The 20,711-nt window shown below is 36.2% G+C and overlaps 1 protein-coding gene across 1 annotated transcript; it reads right to left on the reverse strand.

The window, feature by feature from the left end:
• Positions 1-2,737: 2,737 nt before the first annotated feature.
• On the reverse strand, positions 2,738-6,697 carry LOC114532132 (acetylcholine receptor subunit alpha-like). The gene is made up of 4 exons (XM_028553708.1): positions 6,645-6,697; positions 6,206-6,357; positions 4,807-4,961; positions 2,738-4,039 (listed from the first exon to the last, which is right to left on the reverse strand). The coding sequence occupies exons 2-4, from the start codon at positions 6,305-6,307 to the stop codon at positions 3,067-3,069; spliced, it is 1,230 nt and encodes a 409-aa protein (XP_028409509.1). The 5' UTR covers positions 6,308-6,357; positions 6,645-6,697; the 3' UTR covers positions 2,738-3,066.
• Positions 6,698-20,711: the final 14,014 nt, after the last annotated feature.

Genomic DNA, 20,711 nt, shown 5'->3' on the forward strand with positions numbered 1-20,711 from the left:
TCCCTCGTTGGCAAATTGTCAGAGGTTCAATGATCAAACTAGGTTTAAGTTTTGGAATAGACTTGGCATTCAACATTATTTCAGTTTTCGTTCAAGTTCATTATTATGACATTCCAATGAGAAGCGTCTGGCGGAAATGTTGGCGTCTTCATGTAATTGCTAACTTACTTATTATTTTTATTTATATAAGTTATTTTGCTCCGGCGCTGGTTAGTGTGTTCGCAGGAAACGATTTTTTCAAGGATCTTAAAATCAAAAATTGTACAACAATATTTTAAGACCATTTAAGGCGAAGCAACTTTCCTGCTCACGATCATTTTTGCAACCATATAAGCCGAACTTTTGTTGCCTCTGTGTTCACACTTCACAAGTACAAATGGTTACTGTTTAATAGATATTTAACATGACCCCTTTTTCATCAAATGTGTTTCGACCTGAGGTCCTTCGTCATGAGAGTTAGTATGATACTATAACTCTCTCTTACTGCCATACTAACTCTTCCGACGAAGGCCCTCAGGTCGAGACGTCGAGAGGTTTTTTGTCAATTTTAAGCAGTTGTTATACCACATTTGATGCCAAGTTGTTTGAAGACGCTGCCACTCTGCTCCCTTAATGGTTATATTGGAACGTATCAGTCCCCTTTTTCGTTCAGTACAGAGGATGGCAGTGCTGCATTTGACGTATGTACAGCAGTGAATTCAATTTTAATTTGTCATGCATGTCGCTGTTGCATGTCTCTTTCATAAGTATCCATCCAGTGAATCTGGAATGATAACTTCTATAGTTCAGGTTCCGGATTTATATGAAAGCCTAAACTTAGTGTGTGCCAAAATATGAAGCAAAAAGTGAGTTTTCAACTTTGTTACTTGTTCACTTTTTATAAAAAAATAGCAAATCTATGAGCTAATCTATCGGCTAATCTATCGTAAGACAGAACCTTAACAAAACTGAGCCTTCATTTCCTTAGTACATTTCTTATAACTCTTATATACTTCAAACTTTTGAATACAATTCTCTCGTTTTTGTGCCAAAAATTTTTTGTGGTGAACGTTTTTCGCTAACTTTAGCGTGGCTACCAGCTGATATGAATAGAGAATCAAACGACATATCCTCGAAAAACTGAATTATCATTTATTTCGTTCCATACGTCATGATTTCAGGTCAGCGGGCAGCAAATACTGAATTAATCGCACATAATAGAAGCACTCAGAGATGAATTTCATTTGCAACCAGGGCGTAGCCAGCATGATAAGTGGGATGAACATACTCATATATTCGCGTTTTGCATTATTAATTTCTTTTCAAATTGATTGTTTTTACGGTCTGTCAATATGAATATGAATATACCCACCCCACTTATCGATGCTGGCGACGCCACTGTTGTATCATATTCTCTATGTGCAATCACGTTACGTTTCCCGAATCGAAATAACGGCGAGAACCAAACAACAGAGAACCACAAATCACAGAACCACGGGCGTTTCTCTCCCCACTTTATTAATCAAAGCGTATTATTATGTTATCATTTTTCCTAGTTATACTGTTGACATGACCATTGGTCATGCAGTCGTGAAGTTGCAAACGCCAATTCATGTTATGGGCTGCAAAAAAAGATAAGTGTTTAAATTTTGTTCCAATCGATTGTCCTGATGACAGACAGAAACCTGCCAAGATTGCCATTGGAGAGGCTCTTTCATTGTCCTGTTATACGTCTCTACGTGGTGCAAATTCAACTGATTCGGATATTACATCATCCTTCATAGACTTGCCTGTTCAATGCATGGCAATTTGACATCAGCTCTCTTTAACTTTGGTTCAGTTGATGTCAGAAAAAAAAGGATGGTAAAAAGATTGAGTCCAACCAAATAGAAAGATAAGACATTCTAATGGCAGTTACTAAAAAATGGTCCTAACCAATCATAGTTAGGGTTATTTGGAAGTAAGTATAACTTGCAGGAGTTCTGTTCGGGGCCTGTTGATATTTCATAGCTTAAGTTTCTGTCATAGACATATAGGCTTAAAATTTAAAAGAGGGCATGATTTTAGAGAATAATTCATAAGTGCAAATTTTCGAATTTCTTGTGTCTTTGCATGCTGCCTTATGTGCTGAATCCAGAGACTGACATATTTTGCACCCACCTTTATACCTGCATGTACCACTTGATGCCTCTTTAGATTGCGCTTGTCGGCAAAATTTTTCACAGACATCACAATTGTACGCTTGTGTATGCATCAAACTGATAGAAACTGGCTGTTAAATATTTGCAGGTTTGGGAAGGACTGACCGCGATAGCAGTTTATATTAACTTAGAGCATTATCTGAGAATAGTTTACGTAAACACGAACAGTGAATAATTTACCTTATCGCAGTACACTTCTGACTTCTCAATTAATTCGTTACGCAAACGAGTATATTAAGAAACAAACCTCCGTAGCAAAATTTCCAGCAAAAGGAAAGTTTAAAAAGAAAGCTCATAGGCAAACCTCTGTCCAACGAACCTACGAACAATAATTATTATTGTGCAGTTAAAGCTGGTAGCCAGCCCTTAAAAATTAACAATTCAAAGCCATGGATCTATATAGCTGTTATAAATTTTTAATTTAAAAAAAAGCGCTAATAAATCTACCGCAAAAGCATTAATTTACACTTTCAAAACGATATGCAAGCATGGCCGATGTATTCTAAACGCCTATTACCTTTAGTCAGACTTGGGAGAATACACAAGAAAAAGGTGTTTATTATAATTAAAACAAAATATTAATGTAAACATTGAATTTTAAAGTATTGATCCTGAAACCTAATTGCCTAAAGTTTTGTGGCTACATAAGGTACAACACTGAATCTGGGAAAAAGAAAAGTTATGCAATTTAGCACCATCTTTTCATATATATATGATCACTACTGAATAATATTTGCATAGATGGCAAGGATTGCAGACGCTACTGAATAAATAATCTTTGCATAGATGGCAAGGATTGCAGAAACAGAATTTGTATAATTGTTCCAAATTGCTCAAATATGTTCCTGTTTTATTTTTCTTCCAGAACACCTTTCGTTTAACAGCATTACAGTTTTGCCAACAGGTATATATTAAAACCCAGGAGCGAAACAATATAGAGTACTACGAAAATTCTACGAACAACTAATGCTGCATATCTCCATTCTTCGTTATTTTCATCGACTTTCGTGTCACGATTATTGTTTTCCGTTGGCGAACTTTCTTCGCTAGTACACGGCATTTCGATGTCCTCATTCCTGTTTGGATTAGGAGATTCCACATCTGTTTTATTGTGCGCCGATCCTTGTACATCTGATTTCTGGGAAGGCTTCGATGTGGACGAGAAGAGCGTTGTAAAATTTTTTGTAAAATTAATGAAACGTTTAAACCAATGCGGCAAGGGAGAGGTCAATTTTACGAATCTAGACGTCAAAGCTCCGTGCACTGAGGTTACCACAACGGTTACAAGAATCCCTAAACAGTATATTTGCAGGACCGAGACAGAATCGGAGGTTTCTGGTAATGCTGAGGATATGATAATCGCGTAAACAGAAATAGCAACTACAATTGTTGTCACTGTACTTGTTATCTCCTCGCTTTCTGGTGGCAAAATGAAAGTCAAAATCGGTAACAACGAAATGAGTACTAGCGGTACCACTATTTGTAATACATAGTACAATGAACGGCGTTTAATTTCCAATGTCAAGGTGATGTGGGGATGAGGAGTGTAGTCAGGGGTATAATATCTGAAATTTTGTGTTAAACTTGCACTTTGTAGACGCCATTCCCCACTTTTAATCAGATAACTCGTGTCTGCATTGCGATCGGAATATGTCATGATGATTTTATGTCCTGCATAAGTCCAAGAGCCAATTGCCACGTAACATTTTTGTTCGTCAAAGGGAAAGTCTGCTACATCTATTGTGCAATGACTGTTCAATGTAACCGGAGCCTTCCAAGTAAAATTACCATCTTTTGTTATGACCAATTTAGTCTGTAAACGCTTGTGGAGAATTACAATTTCGCCCTCAAAACCAGCCCTGAAACAGTTAAACCCCCGTTACTTGACTCAATTTATTGACACGGCAGGGCTAAAATAATTTACTATGATTTACCATTAGGACCTGATTCCACGGGTGTTTTTTCTCAGCGAAATATTTCAACTGTTTCGCAGTTGAATTGCGACAACTTGTATCAATTCATCCTGCTTGGTTCCTCACAATTCAAAAGAAGCTGACGAAATATTTCGCATTTCGTGTCAAAATATCTCCCGTGGAATCATAAGGCAGGCGCACACTAAAGCTATGTGCTTAGCAAAAAGTCATTCGTGGCCATTGGCGTAATCCAGTTGCTCTCGTGTGCGGTGTCACGCGAAATTTATGACTTGCGAAATATATGAGTGTCGCAGTTCTGAGCATGCGCAAATGCGTGCATAAATTACATTTTGTTCATAAATTTCGCAACTTGTTTACTTATGGTTTACTGTTCAACACGTATTCTCTGACTTGTCTCAAAGGAAGATTTTTCACCTGTTGTGACGTCATGCCAAGGAATATTGATTTTTTGGGTCAATTTGGAAATTTGATTTTTTTGGACAATTATTGAATTCGGCTTTCGCATGATATAAAGAATTATTCAGACACCAATGCTCAATGGTCAGCCTCATCCAATAATTGTATATTATTATTATCATTGTCACATAATAATAGACCAAGAAGACTCGCGTACACGCGCGAGCGACACGAAAGCGAAAACATATGTATGAATCTCGTGAAAACAGAGACAAACAAAAGGCAAACAAACTCACTCATTGAACACTGCGAGATCAGGAACCCAAAAATGATCATGATCAGCATGGACACTCTCGATTCCGCCATACTCTGCAGGATCCCACATGAGGTATGGATTTCTCCATTGCAAGGTTACCCAGAGGATGAGGCGTATCACTTGATTCTTCTCGTCCTATTGAGGTGGAGTGAGAACGATCAGGGGTATGAATTGTATGATAAGTAGGAAAACGGCAGGATAATTTTTGTTTGATGCGCCGAATCCCTCTTTGATTTCAATGCATGCGAGTAAACATACATACATTAATACATACATAAACTTTATTTAGGCACGGAAAAACCACCAGTAGCTACATAGTTTATGATAAAAGGTAAGAAAAAATAGGAAGTACCGTTACTGATTGCCGTGTCAGTGGCAGTCGTGTGGAAATATAAGGACTCCAAATTTGCTTTAAAGAAGGAGAGTGACGAAGAATCTCTTAAAGATTCCTGCATGCAAGCTGTTCCAAAGCAAAGGTCCCTATAACTAATGGAGCGCTTAAGATACGACTCGTTACATGCAGGTTTAGGTAGAAACAACTTGCCACTAGAATTTCTTAAAGTGTAATAACTATTCCTGGATGAAAACACTTCTTGCAAATAATCTGGAGTTGGACCATTTAAAGTTTTAAATATTAGTGCAGCTTTTTGTTTGTCACTATAAATTATATATTACTTTCTAAGGCCCTATTACACGGTGCAATTTTTCTTGCAACTTGCAATTTTGCAATTCTACTTTTGAGAGGTATAAATTTGCCAACTACGAAATGTTTATGTTTATTGCAGTCAATGTAGCTACGTTTCTTACACTTACATTTTAAATACTCTGGACTAATTTACAACTCAATAAAAGTTGGATTGCATTGCAAGTTGCAAAAAAAATTGCACCGTGTTACATGGCCTTTATAATAGCTACTGTTTATATACATAATTATGTGTATCACACATTCTAGGAAAATACGAAGATTCATTTATTGCACCACCCCTAGCTTATTCCAGTTCTGTCATGCATCATTCACGATTCGCGACGATAGTAATCTTCGACCTATTATCCTATAAAATTATTCGCTCTGGAGCGACGCTTTCAGACGAGACCGGGCAATGTCGCAAAATTTTTATCTCAGTGCGATATGTTGGTAGCTGCATGGGTATAAAATTTTAATGCATGATTTGGCGCATTCTCCCTGACATAAGGAAAAAAAGGCTTATAATAATAATTATACGAACAATCTATATTCAAACGGCTGACTGTCATGATCATCAGTGCAGCATGTCATATAATTAGTTGATTTAATGTAATGATATTGGCATTGTGCATGATTTATTATACTGTGCATTAAGGATCCTGTAAAAACTTGTACTTCAACTTTTTCAACTTACCACATTTGCTATTTGTCGTATTTTTAATCCTATTTCAACATTCACAGGCTTGTTGTTGTCCACAGCGGGAAGGATTTCCTTTCTTGTATGCGAGTCATTCATGAGTGATTCCAGTAAACGTTGATGCTGCTCAAAATGACTGTCAGTTGTTTCTAGTTAATTGAAATAGATCAGAAAATTTTAGCGAGAAAATTTCCATGAACATTCCACGAGCAGATTGTCGTGTCATTAATGGGGTTATCAAAGTTCTCGAGTTCAGTTCAGTAGTCTTTCAAAGCACAACTGAATTGACCCAGAATATGTATTTGAACGTCGTTCACTTTAGTCAAATTGGGCAAATAAAAAGGAGGTTATTGTAGGTATAGCAATAGATTTTTATACTACAGCAGAATATTCATTTAGAAACTAGATAAAATATCCGTGGAAGTCGAATACGTACCATTTAAACCTGAAACTGTTACGAAACACAGGCAAAAGCATGCAATGTAAGAACACATAATTAACATTCGGAGAAAGCTGCAACACGACATTGTTCCACGGACTCTCCACTCTAACTTTTATTAAAATTAACTTATATTGCTGTTGCAAGAAATTAGATTAACTCCAGATAAGCAATATCGTTACACAAGTAGGAATGACAACAAGGCGACGATTTAAGTATCTCATGCACCACGACAACCACGTGCATGAACAATAGACGTTACCGTTACACATGTGCTTATAATTAAAACGTAATAATTACCACTATACAGTATACACGCGTGAAAATATCACATCTTGTAACACGTCTGCAAAAAAGGTGTCAGAAATTTGTGTTCGCAATGCTGGTCCTATGCTTTGACAAGTATATGGGAAGACTTGTTAACATGTTATAACAAACTTGACAACAAACAAGACTTGTTACAAGCCTGTTCAAACAAGTTTGTTGCAACATTGTTATATCATATCTGTATCAGACTTGTCAGAACAATCTTGGCGCATGTGCTGTGATTACGCGTTTAAGTTCGCCATGCGTCTCCCTGTGCCCCGCAATCCGGCGTCCCTGTTTAATACCCCATGCTTTAATATGTATATCAACTATTTATAACGAATCTAGGAAATTGAATTATGATTATTATTCCCCATTTTGTTTTAATAACGACGGGTTCATTATAATACCTCTGTATTGCTTTCCCTACCTGAAACATAGAAATAGACGCCTAGCAGCTGAGTATACGTCTTCCTACGACAAGCACGAGGATTCATTGTTTGGCATATTAGTATACATCACCCGTAATATGAAAAGCATTAATTTTACTAAATAACAACTATCATAGAATGTAATGTCATAATATGGAGATACTTTTTCATCGAATAAGCTGGTATTTATAGTCGACGTCGGCTTGTTGTTCGCTTAATAAAAAATCTCATTACAAATGTATAGGTTCTAAAACATATAGGACAGCACAATTTTTTGAAACTTAGCCTCAGAGCAAACCCGCTCAATTTGTGCAGAATGGTTAGAACATATTAAAGTTAGTGGAAAGAAATAATTCTAGAACAGGCAGCCCCACAAGTTGCTTGGCATCTATAATATTAATTAAGTCACAGCATGCAGTCACAGCAAACACGAGGTTGCATTGTTTTTCAAGATCATATACCATTACCAGAAATTGGTAATAAAATGGCTGTCGCCTGTACGCTAATTCGCACTGTTTGCATGCCGACCTCTGGAAGGATAGAGCAGCTGTTTAGAAACGTTTTGTAAACGAATCTTTTACCTTGGGTATTTCTACAGTCCGCCAAATTCAAAAATATATTGCCCAAGATTTTGGCCGTGTTCTCTCAACGAACTTATAAAATCCCTCACATTCATACGAACATTTTGATATGGATTGTTGATATATTGACGTGTATATTATACCTAATATGAATTTTCCTGTACGGTCCGGATTTTTCTGCAGTTGCACATAAAAAATATTATCAGTCTCATAATGCAGTTCAACCATACAAAGCGTACCATATTTCAGCGCCGCGGCGCTCTTTAATTTTTAAAACTTCAGATGCAGCGTTTAATCGAGGGCGGCGCTCAATCAGGGGCGCTCTGTTTAAAAAATATTATTAATTTTGTGAATTGTAACAAGAACTTTAAATAAAAAGAATTGAAACTTAGATATAGCCAAATGTTCCCATTTTGACAGCGAACATTTGGACATTTTACAGAAAACTAACCTCCTGGCACAAATCACTGGAATCTCAGCCTTCACGACTGCCCTGCGCCGTACGAAAGTTCTAAAGACCGATTTAACAATAGCGTCTTCAACAATTCTGACAGTGCGTCGATTAAACGCCGAATTTGAAAATAATTAATGCGGCGCTCATTCGGGGGCGGTGCTCTTAAGAAAACTTAGCGAAGGGCAATCGTATTGATTTCAGGATAATTTTAAAGCTTAAACGTATAATAGCATAAAGTGTTTTAATAATAGCACTTGTCAGTGGACGTGTAGACATCACGCCAATAGCACGACCATTATAGTTGACAAGCTAACTGGATTCATGTGAACGGCACCCTAGTCCGAATTTGAAAGCAAATAAACTAGGAGAATATAAATATCCTATGCCTGTCATTGCGTTCGGAATAGAAACTGATATACTCTTTGATATATATGCCAAGTCCGAAGGATTGAATTAACAAATTTGTAGCTTATCTCGCCTGAAATGTTTCTTGAGCAATTATTTGGAAGTTTTTTCTCACTTGTCTCAAGGGCGATAATTGGATCACCTCCAATATCCCGGGAAACTGCACAAAGAGGTTCTAATTACGAAAAGAATCGTGAACAGCAGGAAATTGATGATGGTCTAATACACCAGGAGTACGAACAAGAGACTCGAGAAGAACCGGCAAAGTTGCCTCAAAATGCTGAAAATATCCCTATTTTAATGCAAGCAGATGAAAAGCACGAGCGAAATGTCTGGAAATCGTTTCTACGAAGTTTTTTGACAAATATAGGAATAATAATGGCAGTTGTTTTTATAATAGGCCTGCTCACTGTTGGCTTTGTTTACATCGATTTGAACATAAAGGACGTGTGTTTACCATGGATTCGTCACGATCGGAAAGTTCCGTGGCATGTGCGAATCGTGCAAATGTTTGGTAATTGTTTTTCTATCCTTCCGATAACGTTATGGTTTCCAGCAAGCATTATTATGTTGTGGGGTTTCAAAGAGTTTAGAAAGCAATATCTATGCCTTTTATCTGTTCTTTACGTGCTGTTTCTGTCGATCGACTGTGTGTACAAAACATTTATGTGGAGAAAGTTTGTGAAATTTCAAGAAAGCGTATACCTGTTAGTATTATGATCTGATTCGATGAATAATATACTATTACTATTATTACATATTATACATATTTTACTGATCGGCACAGGATGACACTATACACGATCAATATTTTTTCCCGCTTTCGAGAGTATCCTTAAGTAGACGGAACGAGCTGAGTAATAATAAGTTATTTATCATACGAAAAAAGCAGCCAAAACCCAACTCACACTGAATGCACAACAGTAGTAACTACGAACACATCATCAGGAATGTGAAAATGTAGCTATTAAGTGCATCGAAAACCAAAAGTAAATATTAGGCTATATGACACTGTTTATTTTTAGAGTTATTATTGTTGTGTATTATACTCCTTAGTTCGCGAATTTGCAATTGCCATTGTAAGATCATTGTAAAATTTCTCAAATTTTCCCGCCAAAACCACATAATTATATTATGCAACTTTAAAATTCCAAGTTGCAATATAAGAAACTTTTAGAATAGAAATATTCCAGAAAATAACCTTCTCACACTGAATGGGCCTTTTGCGTTATAGACAAACTTATGACACAGGGCCAGATAGCAATTTGCAAGAAGGAAATATATCATAACAACTAAAAAGAGCATAACGAAATTAGTGTAACTGTCAGGTTTAGCTGCAAAGTGTGAAGTAATATGGAAAACATAGCCATAGAAAAAAGTAGACATTTTTGTAACTAAATTAGTTAAACACTTCCGGCCGTAGTAAAAAAGGTATACAAATTTACCAACCTCGCATGGCTATATCAATTTATAATATTTCGCAGCCAAACTTAGCAATTTTTCTAAGTTTAGACAGTAAAGTTTGGTATGCCCTTTTCGCAAATTCCCTTTTAATTTTGTTGCATAAATCAAAAGTTTGCTTATTAAGGGTCAATTCTACTGGTAAATACTTGATTAAAAAATGTGGGTTTTTATTAGTTCTCGCAAACGGTGTGGATGTTAAATATCAATCATTGGGGTAGATTTCAAGAAACCCGGAGTGTTAACAATATCACCCAACAAAAAATGTTTTCAAAGACCTAGTTTTATTATAAATTAGTACCCAGTGATTCATAGTTCTAGAGATATTTTTCGTTTCTTTCTTTAGAATACCAAATCATATCATGTTTGTGGTTGCGTTAATCATTGGTGTTTACTTGGTGGCTCGTAAATTCAAGAAGGTCAATTCTACGCTATCCGGCAGCACTCTGCGAGTATTCTTTATCCTTCTCTTCCCTTTCTTGGCTTCCAGTCTTTTTTCATATGTAGCTTTCTTTGTTGTCATTAAGAATTTCAGAGAAACCAAGGATGGAGTCAAAAAGACCTTTATCGCTGCGCTCACCCCAGGAATGGCCATCCCCACGGCGGCAATTGCAAAATACCTTGTGCTTAGAAAAAGCTCGGAGTTCATTCCTTCTGATCGCACATTTGTATTGTGCTATTTCATACGAGGAGGTGCGATCGCTGTGTACCGAACAATGCAGTCAGGTTTCCACAATATCGGGGTTTTTATTGGATTATCATTGTTGCACGGGGCGTCAAATGTCTTTAGTAAGGCAACGCTTAACATCAGAATGAGACTCTGGAAGCATATTGTTACATGTTTTAACAGAACGTGTTGTGGACCAAGATTAGAAGTTCGATCCTCAATCTCGCCGCGAACTCGCCGATTCAGAGCAGATCTTGAAATCCAGAATATCATTTTTGGTTACACCACGATCGTGTTTAGCCAGGCGTATTTGGCATGCTACCTCATGATAAACTACGATATTCCTGAATGGAATATTCTAAGAGATTCAACACTCAGAATTACAATAAGTTTTACAATAGACTTTGTATTCAACATAATTTCGGTTTTCATCCAAATTCATTTTTATGACATTCCCATGGGAAAGGTTTGGCAGAAATATTGGCAACGACATGTCTTTGCTAATACGTTCATGATTACTCTGTATATATCCTATTTTGGTCCAGCGCTAGTCGATGTTTTTGCAGCAAACAATTATTTCAAGGATCAAAAACTCAGAAATTGCACCACAGTATTTTAATCCAAACATCCTTAGGAAGATCTTGGGTTTTAGATTCGGGAGTCAGCAAACATCTTTATTGCATGATATTATGTGTGGCTTTCATTATTCATATAACTTTTGTTGTTTGTTTCCTTTACAAATTAGGGATTTCAATATCATTCTTATCACTAACATAATAATATTATGTTGTGCTGCAATATCGAAGAAGATTTTTAAGGTCGCGTTTTCCTTGTTATAAAATCACATTACACGATTACTAATATTCGTTGTTGTTGTTCTTGTGGTAGTAAAGACCTGTTCACACTTGCTCCCAAGGCTTGGTTCTCATATATCGCTATTCATCGGCGATGTCTACTGTCGGTGGTTATTGATGCATAAAATGCTTTGTTTATCGATAAAATGCTTTGCCAGTCTATATTATATACTTCATTGATTTGACAATGGATCGTAGAACATCGTCGATAAAATTAATTACGACACGTGAGAACCAGGCTGCAGAATCGGGGCCCAATTGTAATATTTTCCGATAGACAAAGCGTTTTGCGCACCAGCGACTTCAGACAAAGAGAATCCTAGATTCTTACGAAGTGTGAACTGGTATAAACCAGGTAAGCAAATTTCAGTGTGTATAAAGCCCCGTTTACACTGCACTCGATGTTTTGGCAGGGTGTTTACAGTGCTAATACATAGGCCAAGCTACTCTCGTTCCCAGGTTTTTTTCACATACTGGGAAGGAGGATGGAGATATTCGTTGGAGACCAATGAATATATAACATTGAGCGAAGTGTAAACAACGGAGCTTAAAAAGCCTGCGAATATCATAACGTTTTTGTATGCAAGAGATCATACATCAAAATATCAATGGATGCATGGGCAAATGATTTACCTTTTGCATGCATGGGATTAAAAATGTGCCTTCCGCATCCAGAAGTTTAAAAAAAGCAATCAAAGTGAATTAGTTTTATTACGAATATATAACTCTTTAAAATATATAACATTGAGGAATTTATCCGCTATCTTACATAGAGAATAGCCCGCCTATCACGGGGAAGACCAGGGTGCGAAACCCTGTCTGTGGAGGAGTGTACTTGTATGATTTCAATCATTGTAAAAGCTATTAATGACCTCCATGTGTCCCGCCCCCACATCAACATTCGCCGAAATTTGCATATGCTGTCAAACTATACCCTCGTGAGTATATAGTAAACCTATTAGTACATCGGTAATATTTGCGTCGATTGCAATTGTAAATAATTTTTATCCAGTAATTTTCTCAAATGTTGCGGAATTCAACCCAAATTCGAGTGATATGAAAACATAAGCGAAAAGATATAATTATTTTATGCGTATTTTTAGATTTGGTACAAGTGCAATATTTTGATACAAGTGCAATATAGGTACGATTTATCTGCGCATGCACGAGGTTGTCGAAAACAGGATGGTGGAAGAGAAAAAGTAAATATTATTGTGAAAAATCATTTCACATCATAATAATATTGTATAATTACATAAAAGCGACGTAGGAATGGCGTTCCTTTTACTGCAGCTTCCACAGACGGTTTAATAGGATAAAAGGTGTGCATGTGACATAATTCACGAAATTTGGTTGGGTATAAACCTCATTATTAATTATTCATGATCATAAAGTTCACAACATCTCTTATTATTTCCCGCAACGTTTTAATTCCTTGCAACGTCAACAAGTCATTGTGCTGAGAAATAACCCGTCGTGATCCAAACTGTTCTCAGTCACTGGTTTTCTTTCATGTAAATTGTTCTCCAGTGTTAAGCATCCATTTTGAAAGTCATTCATGTTTGAAAATGCAGAGCTTGGCAATGGCTCCTCAAATGTCAGCTTGAAGAAAAAAGATTAGAAAATGTTTGTTTTTCCCAGATATCGCATGCGTGAAGGATTCGGATGGATTAAAATATTGCTGTACAGTTTCTGAGATTGTATTCCTTTTTGAAAGCATAGTTATCTGCTGCAAACACCTTTACGAGCGCAGAACCGAAATATGTTACGAAAATTACAATCATGAATGCATTTGCAATCACGTGACGACGCCAATGCTTCAGCCAGACCCTTCGCATTGGAATATCATAAAAATAAACTTGAATTAACACTGATATTATGTTGAATACAAAGTCAATGGTCAGGCTGATGGCGATCCTTATCAGTGAACCCTTTATAACTTTCCATGGTGGCATATTAAAGTTCACTAAAAGATAGCATGCCAGGAAAGTCTGACTTAAAATGATCGTAGTATACTCAAATAAAATGTTCTGAATTTCAAGATCTGCGTTGAATCGGCGACTGCGCGCTGACCTTAAAGATCCCACTTCTAATCTTGGTCCACAGCATGTATTATTAAAGCATTTAATGATACAACTCCACACTTTGATGCGAATATTAAGAGTTGCTTCACTCAAAACGTTCGAGACACCATGTAATAACGATAGACCGATGAAGATCCAAATATCTTTAAAACCAGACTGCAATTGTTCGGTACACCACAATCGATGCACCCCGAATGAAATAGCACAGTACAAAAGCACGGTCGAGGGCGATGAACTCCGAACTCTTTCTGAGTGCAAGATATTTAGAGATTGCAGTCAGAGGAATTGTTATCCCCGGCGCCAGTGCAGCAATTATTGCTTTGTTGATTCTGCCCGTAGCGTCTATGAATTCTTTTATGATGATAAAGTAGCTGATATATGACAACAGACAAGAAAGAAGAAAAGTAAAAGAAAGTACAAAGGAGATACGGCACACGCTACAGGATGTTGTTGGGTTGACCTTCTTGAACTTACGAGCAACCAGATAAGAACCATAAACGATAGAGGATATAAACAAAAGATGAGTAGGCAATCTGTAAAAAAGAAATAAATAATCATTAGGTGATCTGAAAGACTATATGATAACGTAGTATAATTATAGCCAGCGAGACAGTCGGTTCGTGCAGACGGTGCAGTTAAAATGAGAAACTTGGAAATTTTACATGACTGCATGTATAATGTTACGATGTTTCTGAGTATATAAATTATATAGTCAATAAGGTAATTATCAAAAAATTACCACAGATTGTTACAAAATAGACTGGGAGTAAAAAAAAGACATATGGTTTAACTCGTCTTATGAAAATGACAGATGGAGAAATATCAGGTATTTCTACCTAGAATTCAGCTAGAATCAAGAAAGAAAGACGAAAATTGTATGAGTTTAATAAATTAATTACGACGAAAATGAAATAAGTTTCGCAATTTTGCTGAGTAAAGCAATTGGCTTGCCGTATCCGATTGTTTGTACGAGGATGCAATACCGGCATTCCAACGACAGAATTAATAAAACACATGCTTTAGGGCTAATATAAAATCAAAACACTAATTAAAAGTACATCAAATAAATCAACATAATGAGTTATTAAAAAATCAGTTTTGACTCTTCATATTAGAGGATAACCTAAAATGTTAATATTGCTGTGTCACGTCGACATCTCATTTTTACATTTTTATGCTGCCAAGTCTCAAAATGAAAATACCGCTCACTTCCGTTACCTGCCTAAATTAAAACGTATAAACAATTTATATTAAATGTAAATTTCTTAAAAAATTATATTATTTTGTAGTGTATTCATAAGAATGGTACTGAAATACTGCTCATATTCTACTCTACTAAATTTGAAAATTTCGGCACTTAACGATAATTATAAACACACACTAGGACTGAGTTATAATTATTGTACTCACATGTATATCGTGTCTTTTGTTGTTGCCAGTTTCTCCAACATAAGAACATTGTAAACGCAAATCAAAAATAATGTCATCAACTGAATTAGACATAAAAAGCATAGGTAATTCTTCTTGAAGTCTTTAAAGCCCCACAACATTATTACGCTTGCCGGGAACCACAACATCACTGGCAGGGCTGATATAGACATGCCTACCCTTTGTATGATCTGCATACGAGACGAAACATTCAGATTTTTATGCATCCACTCAATACATACGTCTTTTGTATTCAAATCAAGAAAGACAGTCACAATTACAAGCAAGCCCAATATAAAAATAGCAGCCAATATGTATCCAACGTTGGCATTAAAACTACGGAGAATCGACACGCAGAAAGTTCGCTCTGTTTGTTCAACGTTTTCCCACAAAACAGAAACGTTTCCCTCGTAATAAGGCAACTCTGGGCTGGGATTTTGCTCATATTCGCGGTGAATTATTTTCAAACCATCGTAAACTTCGTCTCTCTCTAGATTCTCTTCGAAAGCAATCAAAGTGCTGTCTCTCTGTGGAGTTTCTCGTGATATTGAAGGCGTTTGAATGATCACTTTAGAAAAAAGCGATACAAAACTTCCAATTATTTCCTCTAAAATCATTGTTAATTTCAAGTAATCACTTTGTTATTTACATTACAATAATTGACGTGCTTTTATAAATGGACATATCTTAAATATATTTATTTATTCATTTAGCGACATTCTCTTAAGGACATGTAAGTGCACAATGTTATCAGTTTCCTTTACGCCCTATCAACACGTACCGCGAGGACGTGCCTAAAAGCACGCTGATTTCAATAATCCATGATGAATTATATGTTTTGATTGTTAGCACCTATATTTATGATAAATTTATCTGCAGCATCTTTTATACTTTTAGTATATCGACCTAATTGTCCGAACTTAATATTTAATGCCATACAGATCACAATTTAATAAAAGATTCAAGCCCACGCTTGATAAATATATTATTTGAATGATTTAAATTATATTAATTAATTTTAATTCATCAAGTCACATACATTTATAGAGCAGGTATAATATAATCCTTATATTATTGGCAATGGCAGGCGGTTTTCTCGATTCTATAGCTAATACTGCGCTAGAAATAATTCGTTTTCGATCATTTGAACATGCAGCGTTCTTTGCATGCATGAGCAAAAAGGATTGCTTCCACAATGCAGCAATAAGCCATTCATAACATCAATCTGAGAACGGTAACAAACCCTATCAGGCTGATCTTGCTAGGCAGCACATTATGTCTGGAACAAGCTGCAGTGCACGAGGCTTTTCCGCAAGCTAAAATCAACGATGATGACTATTAATGACATTCAGACACTGTGTATGTAGAATCGCACGTCCATGTATCAGGTCTGTTCACACGATCCAACTTTGTTGGATCCAATTCACTTCTGGGGCCGGTTGTTCAAAAGCCGGTTAACGCTAACCCAGGGTTAAAAATGCCTAACCCAGGGTTAAATTTTAATCCTTGGTTGATTTGCGTTGCCCAAAGCTCGGTTAGCGTTAACCCTTGGTTAAAATTGACAAAAAAATTAACCCTGCTAGCTAGGTGGGTTAACTTTTTAATCCTGGGTTAACTTCGATTCAAAATGGATGAATAAGGAGCTGAAACACGTAAACACGTATAATTCGTCATGAATTAAACACTTTTGAAAGGTTTTATGAATAATTTCGACAGCAAAGAATTATTTAAGTTTGACTTCGTTCGATTTCAGCTGATGTATTGATTTATTTATCTTCGCTTCAATGCAATACGCGATAAATGAATACAACCGTGCAAATTGAAAGATCGTAATCGAAATATTTGTTTCGGATGCCAAAATTTGATTCTTTTGATTGGCAGCAAGTGGTAAGGCTACGTTTGTTCCTGAATTTTGAATAATCAAAGAATGCCTGAAATTTTCAAAATAGATTGTTTATAATATGCATTGCTTAATTTTGCTTCACATCGCGACATTGCATGTTTATCATACAAAATGGCCTTTCATTTCGAATCTTTCCAAAATTGCATGCACGGAAATTGCTATTCAAAACAACGTCCCTTCGACCCTGCCCTCACGGCATAAAATCTTTCGACTGACAATATATCCTCGTCGGGTAAAGTTTTGCCGCTCGTTTATTGACCAATCGAAAACGTTCTTATATCCAACTTAGTCGTTAAAATACATTTAATCTTAGGTTAAATATTTTAACCCTGGGTTAACTAACACTACCGCTAACCCTGCTTTGAACAACACAGTTTTAACCAAGGTTTAGCTAACATAGGGTTAAAGATTTTAACCCAGGTTTAGCACTAACCCAGGGTTAAATTTAACCTGCTTTTGAACAACCGGCCCCTGACGTATTATCATCAAGTGACATACATTATTTAGAGCAAGTACATAATTTACAATCCTTATTATATTTTTGGCAATGTCAGGCAGTTTTCTCGATTCTATGTGATACTGCGCTAAAAATACTTCGCTTTCGATCATTTGAGCATGCAGCGCTCTTGGCATACGTCCATGTATAATTATGTTAAATAGTGCATTCTAGCAGCGACTACGAGTAGGAGTGCGCGAGATTCGTCATTCTCGCATGTTGCTTGCTTACGCCATTAGCTAAAACTGCCGAGTAGTCGCCGGGTTATTGAGTACGATTTTGTTGGTAAATTTCGCAGCTTTTTTTTTCATTATTAAAGTAATATTTACACAGGAAGCTCTGATCACATACGTGGTTTTTAACGAGGTCCTGAAGATCTGGCTATCTTAATGTAAGTAAACGTGGCGTTTAACCATTCAAAGTTGTTTGTTTTTTTTTTTTCACGCCTTAAAGATAAACTTCTGAATATCTTGGTTTATATCTGTATATGACGCTGCGAAATCGTTAAAAAATTAACTATTACTCCCTAGGAAGACGACAGCGAATCATGCCTCAGGAAGTGAGCTGAAAAGGTAGAACGTCATATCTACTTGCCTTACAAGTGCTCCTTTCATTGGCATAATATCGAGAATATGTAATTGCAGTATTTTGCTAAATCTAGCTGCAAAATTGTTTCTAACAAATTAATCGCTCAATGATTTGGACTTGTTTTTTACTTTAACTATACTTAGCTTTCTATATACCCAGTATTAAACATATTTTTTATTATTCATGTCTACATAATGGCTATCGAAATGTATATGCATGATCTACCAGATCGATCAGCCATCCTTTCGAATTCGTGTATTCAAAGATACCCGGTTTATATTGACTATCAGCTTAGTCACAGAGTGCGATGGTATCGGAGATTAGGAATTATACACCCGGGTATTGTGACAGAACATAGCGGAATCCAAAGCTGTCACAATTCCATGTCATGACCGGACGTTGGATGGTTTTGTTAGCTATGCGGGAAATTTAAATGAGTGGAAACTATTGAGATGAATAAACCTGGAGTGCCTGCTCCTCTCGAAAACTGTTTGCGAAAGTGTCCGTAAAAAGATGGCGTCAGCAGAGGTCATTTCACTCATAGTAGCAGCCACTGTCCGCGTGTGTGTTGGCTCAGGTTCTGCTATTAACCACTCAAAAGCCTTCGTTTCGTTGCAAAGACACGATATGTTCGCTTTATTTGCCTTTTTTTATTCAAGCAGAGTTATTGAAGTGTTTTGTGTTTCCGAAGCATTTTACTTTGAATAAACTCGTAATATCTAAACGATCTTTATATGATTTCAAGTGTGTTTAAGGCGATCTGTGAGCTGTACTAGTTAAATAGTGTTTCAAGTGTGAATATGCTGGGAAGTATGGCGTCAAAATACGCAGGAATTACGGATACTCGTAAAAGATTTTATTTATTTGTTGTTTGATGCAGAAGACTTTCTTTTTACCTAGGTCAAGGTTTCTTTGAAGGTCGGCAATTGTTGCCTTTGTACTTACGAGTCTAGATACCGAGTGAGTGTACCTACAATACAGCTATATTTACGAGCATTAAAAACATGTTAGGCTTCGTCTTCGTACTCGTACTTATATTGCTCAATATAAACAATGATTTGTGGAAAACATTACCATATTAAAACTATTTTTGCATTTTTATACTTTCAGTAAGTGACAACAGGTACTACAATCCTCATTTCCATGTTTAAAAAACCGAAAAAATTACGATATTTTGCCGCGTGATTTGTATTTTCTACAAAACCAAAAATTTTTCTGGTTCAATGTTCTCCCCGTGGTACATTGTTTATCGTGGTCAGTGGATGCCCGCGTGAATGTTTTGACCTCTGCTGACGCCAGTTTTTTTTGGCCACTTTTGATGGCGTGTACGAACTCCAGGTTTATTCATCTCATGGTGGAAAGCAGTGAACTGGTGGAAACCGTTAATCAGCAACTTTCTGATTGGCTGAGTCATTTTAATAATAACGTCAGCAATAATTTAACTACATGAAAATTCGCAAACTTTTATGAAGAACTGAATGCAGTTTATTTAGTTTGGTAGCTACATCGTTTTCCAAAGTCATATTGGGCTATGAAAGGCTGTTACACCATCGCTTTAGCTTCAAAAATGTTTTTTTTTAAACGTAAATTTATATTTAAAATTTAAATTGTCGCTTCAAAATCGAAGCTTTTACAGTCAACGGCATAATAAATATTCGAAGAATGTTTTAGGTTCTGTACTTGAAGATTTTGTACTGTTTTGATGTTTTCTAAAGCCTCAAATGTTGAAATGTTGTCATTCATCTAAGCTAGACACCTTCAATGTCATGACTATAATTATATATTGTACTAAATGATAAAAATATTGGCTATGAAGGTTTTGCCATTCAATAGGTTATAGCTAATCTAGGCCTGAGGCTGAGGAGATTATATCCTTGGTTGAAAATGGCGAACGATGCTGCATGCATGTATTTCTATATATTGAGATAAGTATAAAATAATATGGGTTAGAGTTTATGTTATGGAAAAATGGAAAATTTTAGCTATTTTGTCGTCAAGCCGTCTACCTATTGTTATGACCAAAACTGATTACTATCAATTTAAGCTAAAACTATTTAGAATGAATAAGAATAAAAAGTACGGGAAAGAGCAAAGTATACAGTAATAAAAACTGTACGAGGATACCGATCAAGTTTCAACTCATTATTTGTGGCTCCGTACAATTTTTTAAAATATTTGAAACTTGTGCTTTTGATTTAAAATTTTAGCACGAGATTTCTTGCGAAGGAATAGAAATTTCCCAGATATATTAACCAACATTCAAAAACAGTCAAAAATTGCCCATAAGCATTACCGTTGTTATGGTAACAGTGGCGACTCAATATGGTCGACATTTTACCTATTCACGCATTTTACTCGAAAACAAGTTCGGTTACCCCAATTTTTTATTTTATAAGGTAATTTTTC

The sequence above is a fragment of the Dendronephthya gigantea genome, unplaced genomic scaffold (assembly GCF_004324835.1).
Source record: "Dendronephthya gigantea isolate DGI-Jeju-01 unplaced genomic scaffold, DenGig_1.0 000078F, whole genome shotgun sequence".
Lineage (NCBI taxonomy): Eukaryota > Metazoa > Cnidaria > Anthozoa > Malacalcyonacea > Nephtheidae > Dendronephthya > Dendronephthya gigantea.

Coding starts and splice junctions, on each gene's coding strand:
- LOC114532132 (XM_028553708.1), bottom strand. CDS start 6,307: ATGAATGACTCGCATACAAGAAAGGAAATCCTTCCCGCTGTGGACAAC. Junction 4,962..6,205: donor TACGACAAATAGCAAATGTG/GTAAGTTGAAAA, acceptor CCACCTCAATAG/GACGAGAAGAATCAAGTGAT. Junction 4,040..4,806: donor GATCTCGCAGTGTTCAATGA/GTGAGTTTGTTT, acceptor TAACTGTTTCAG/GGCTGGTTTTGAGGGCGAAA.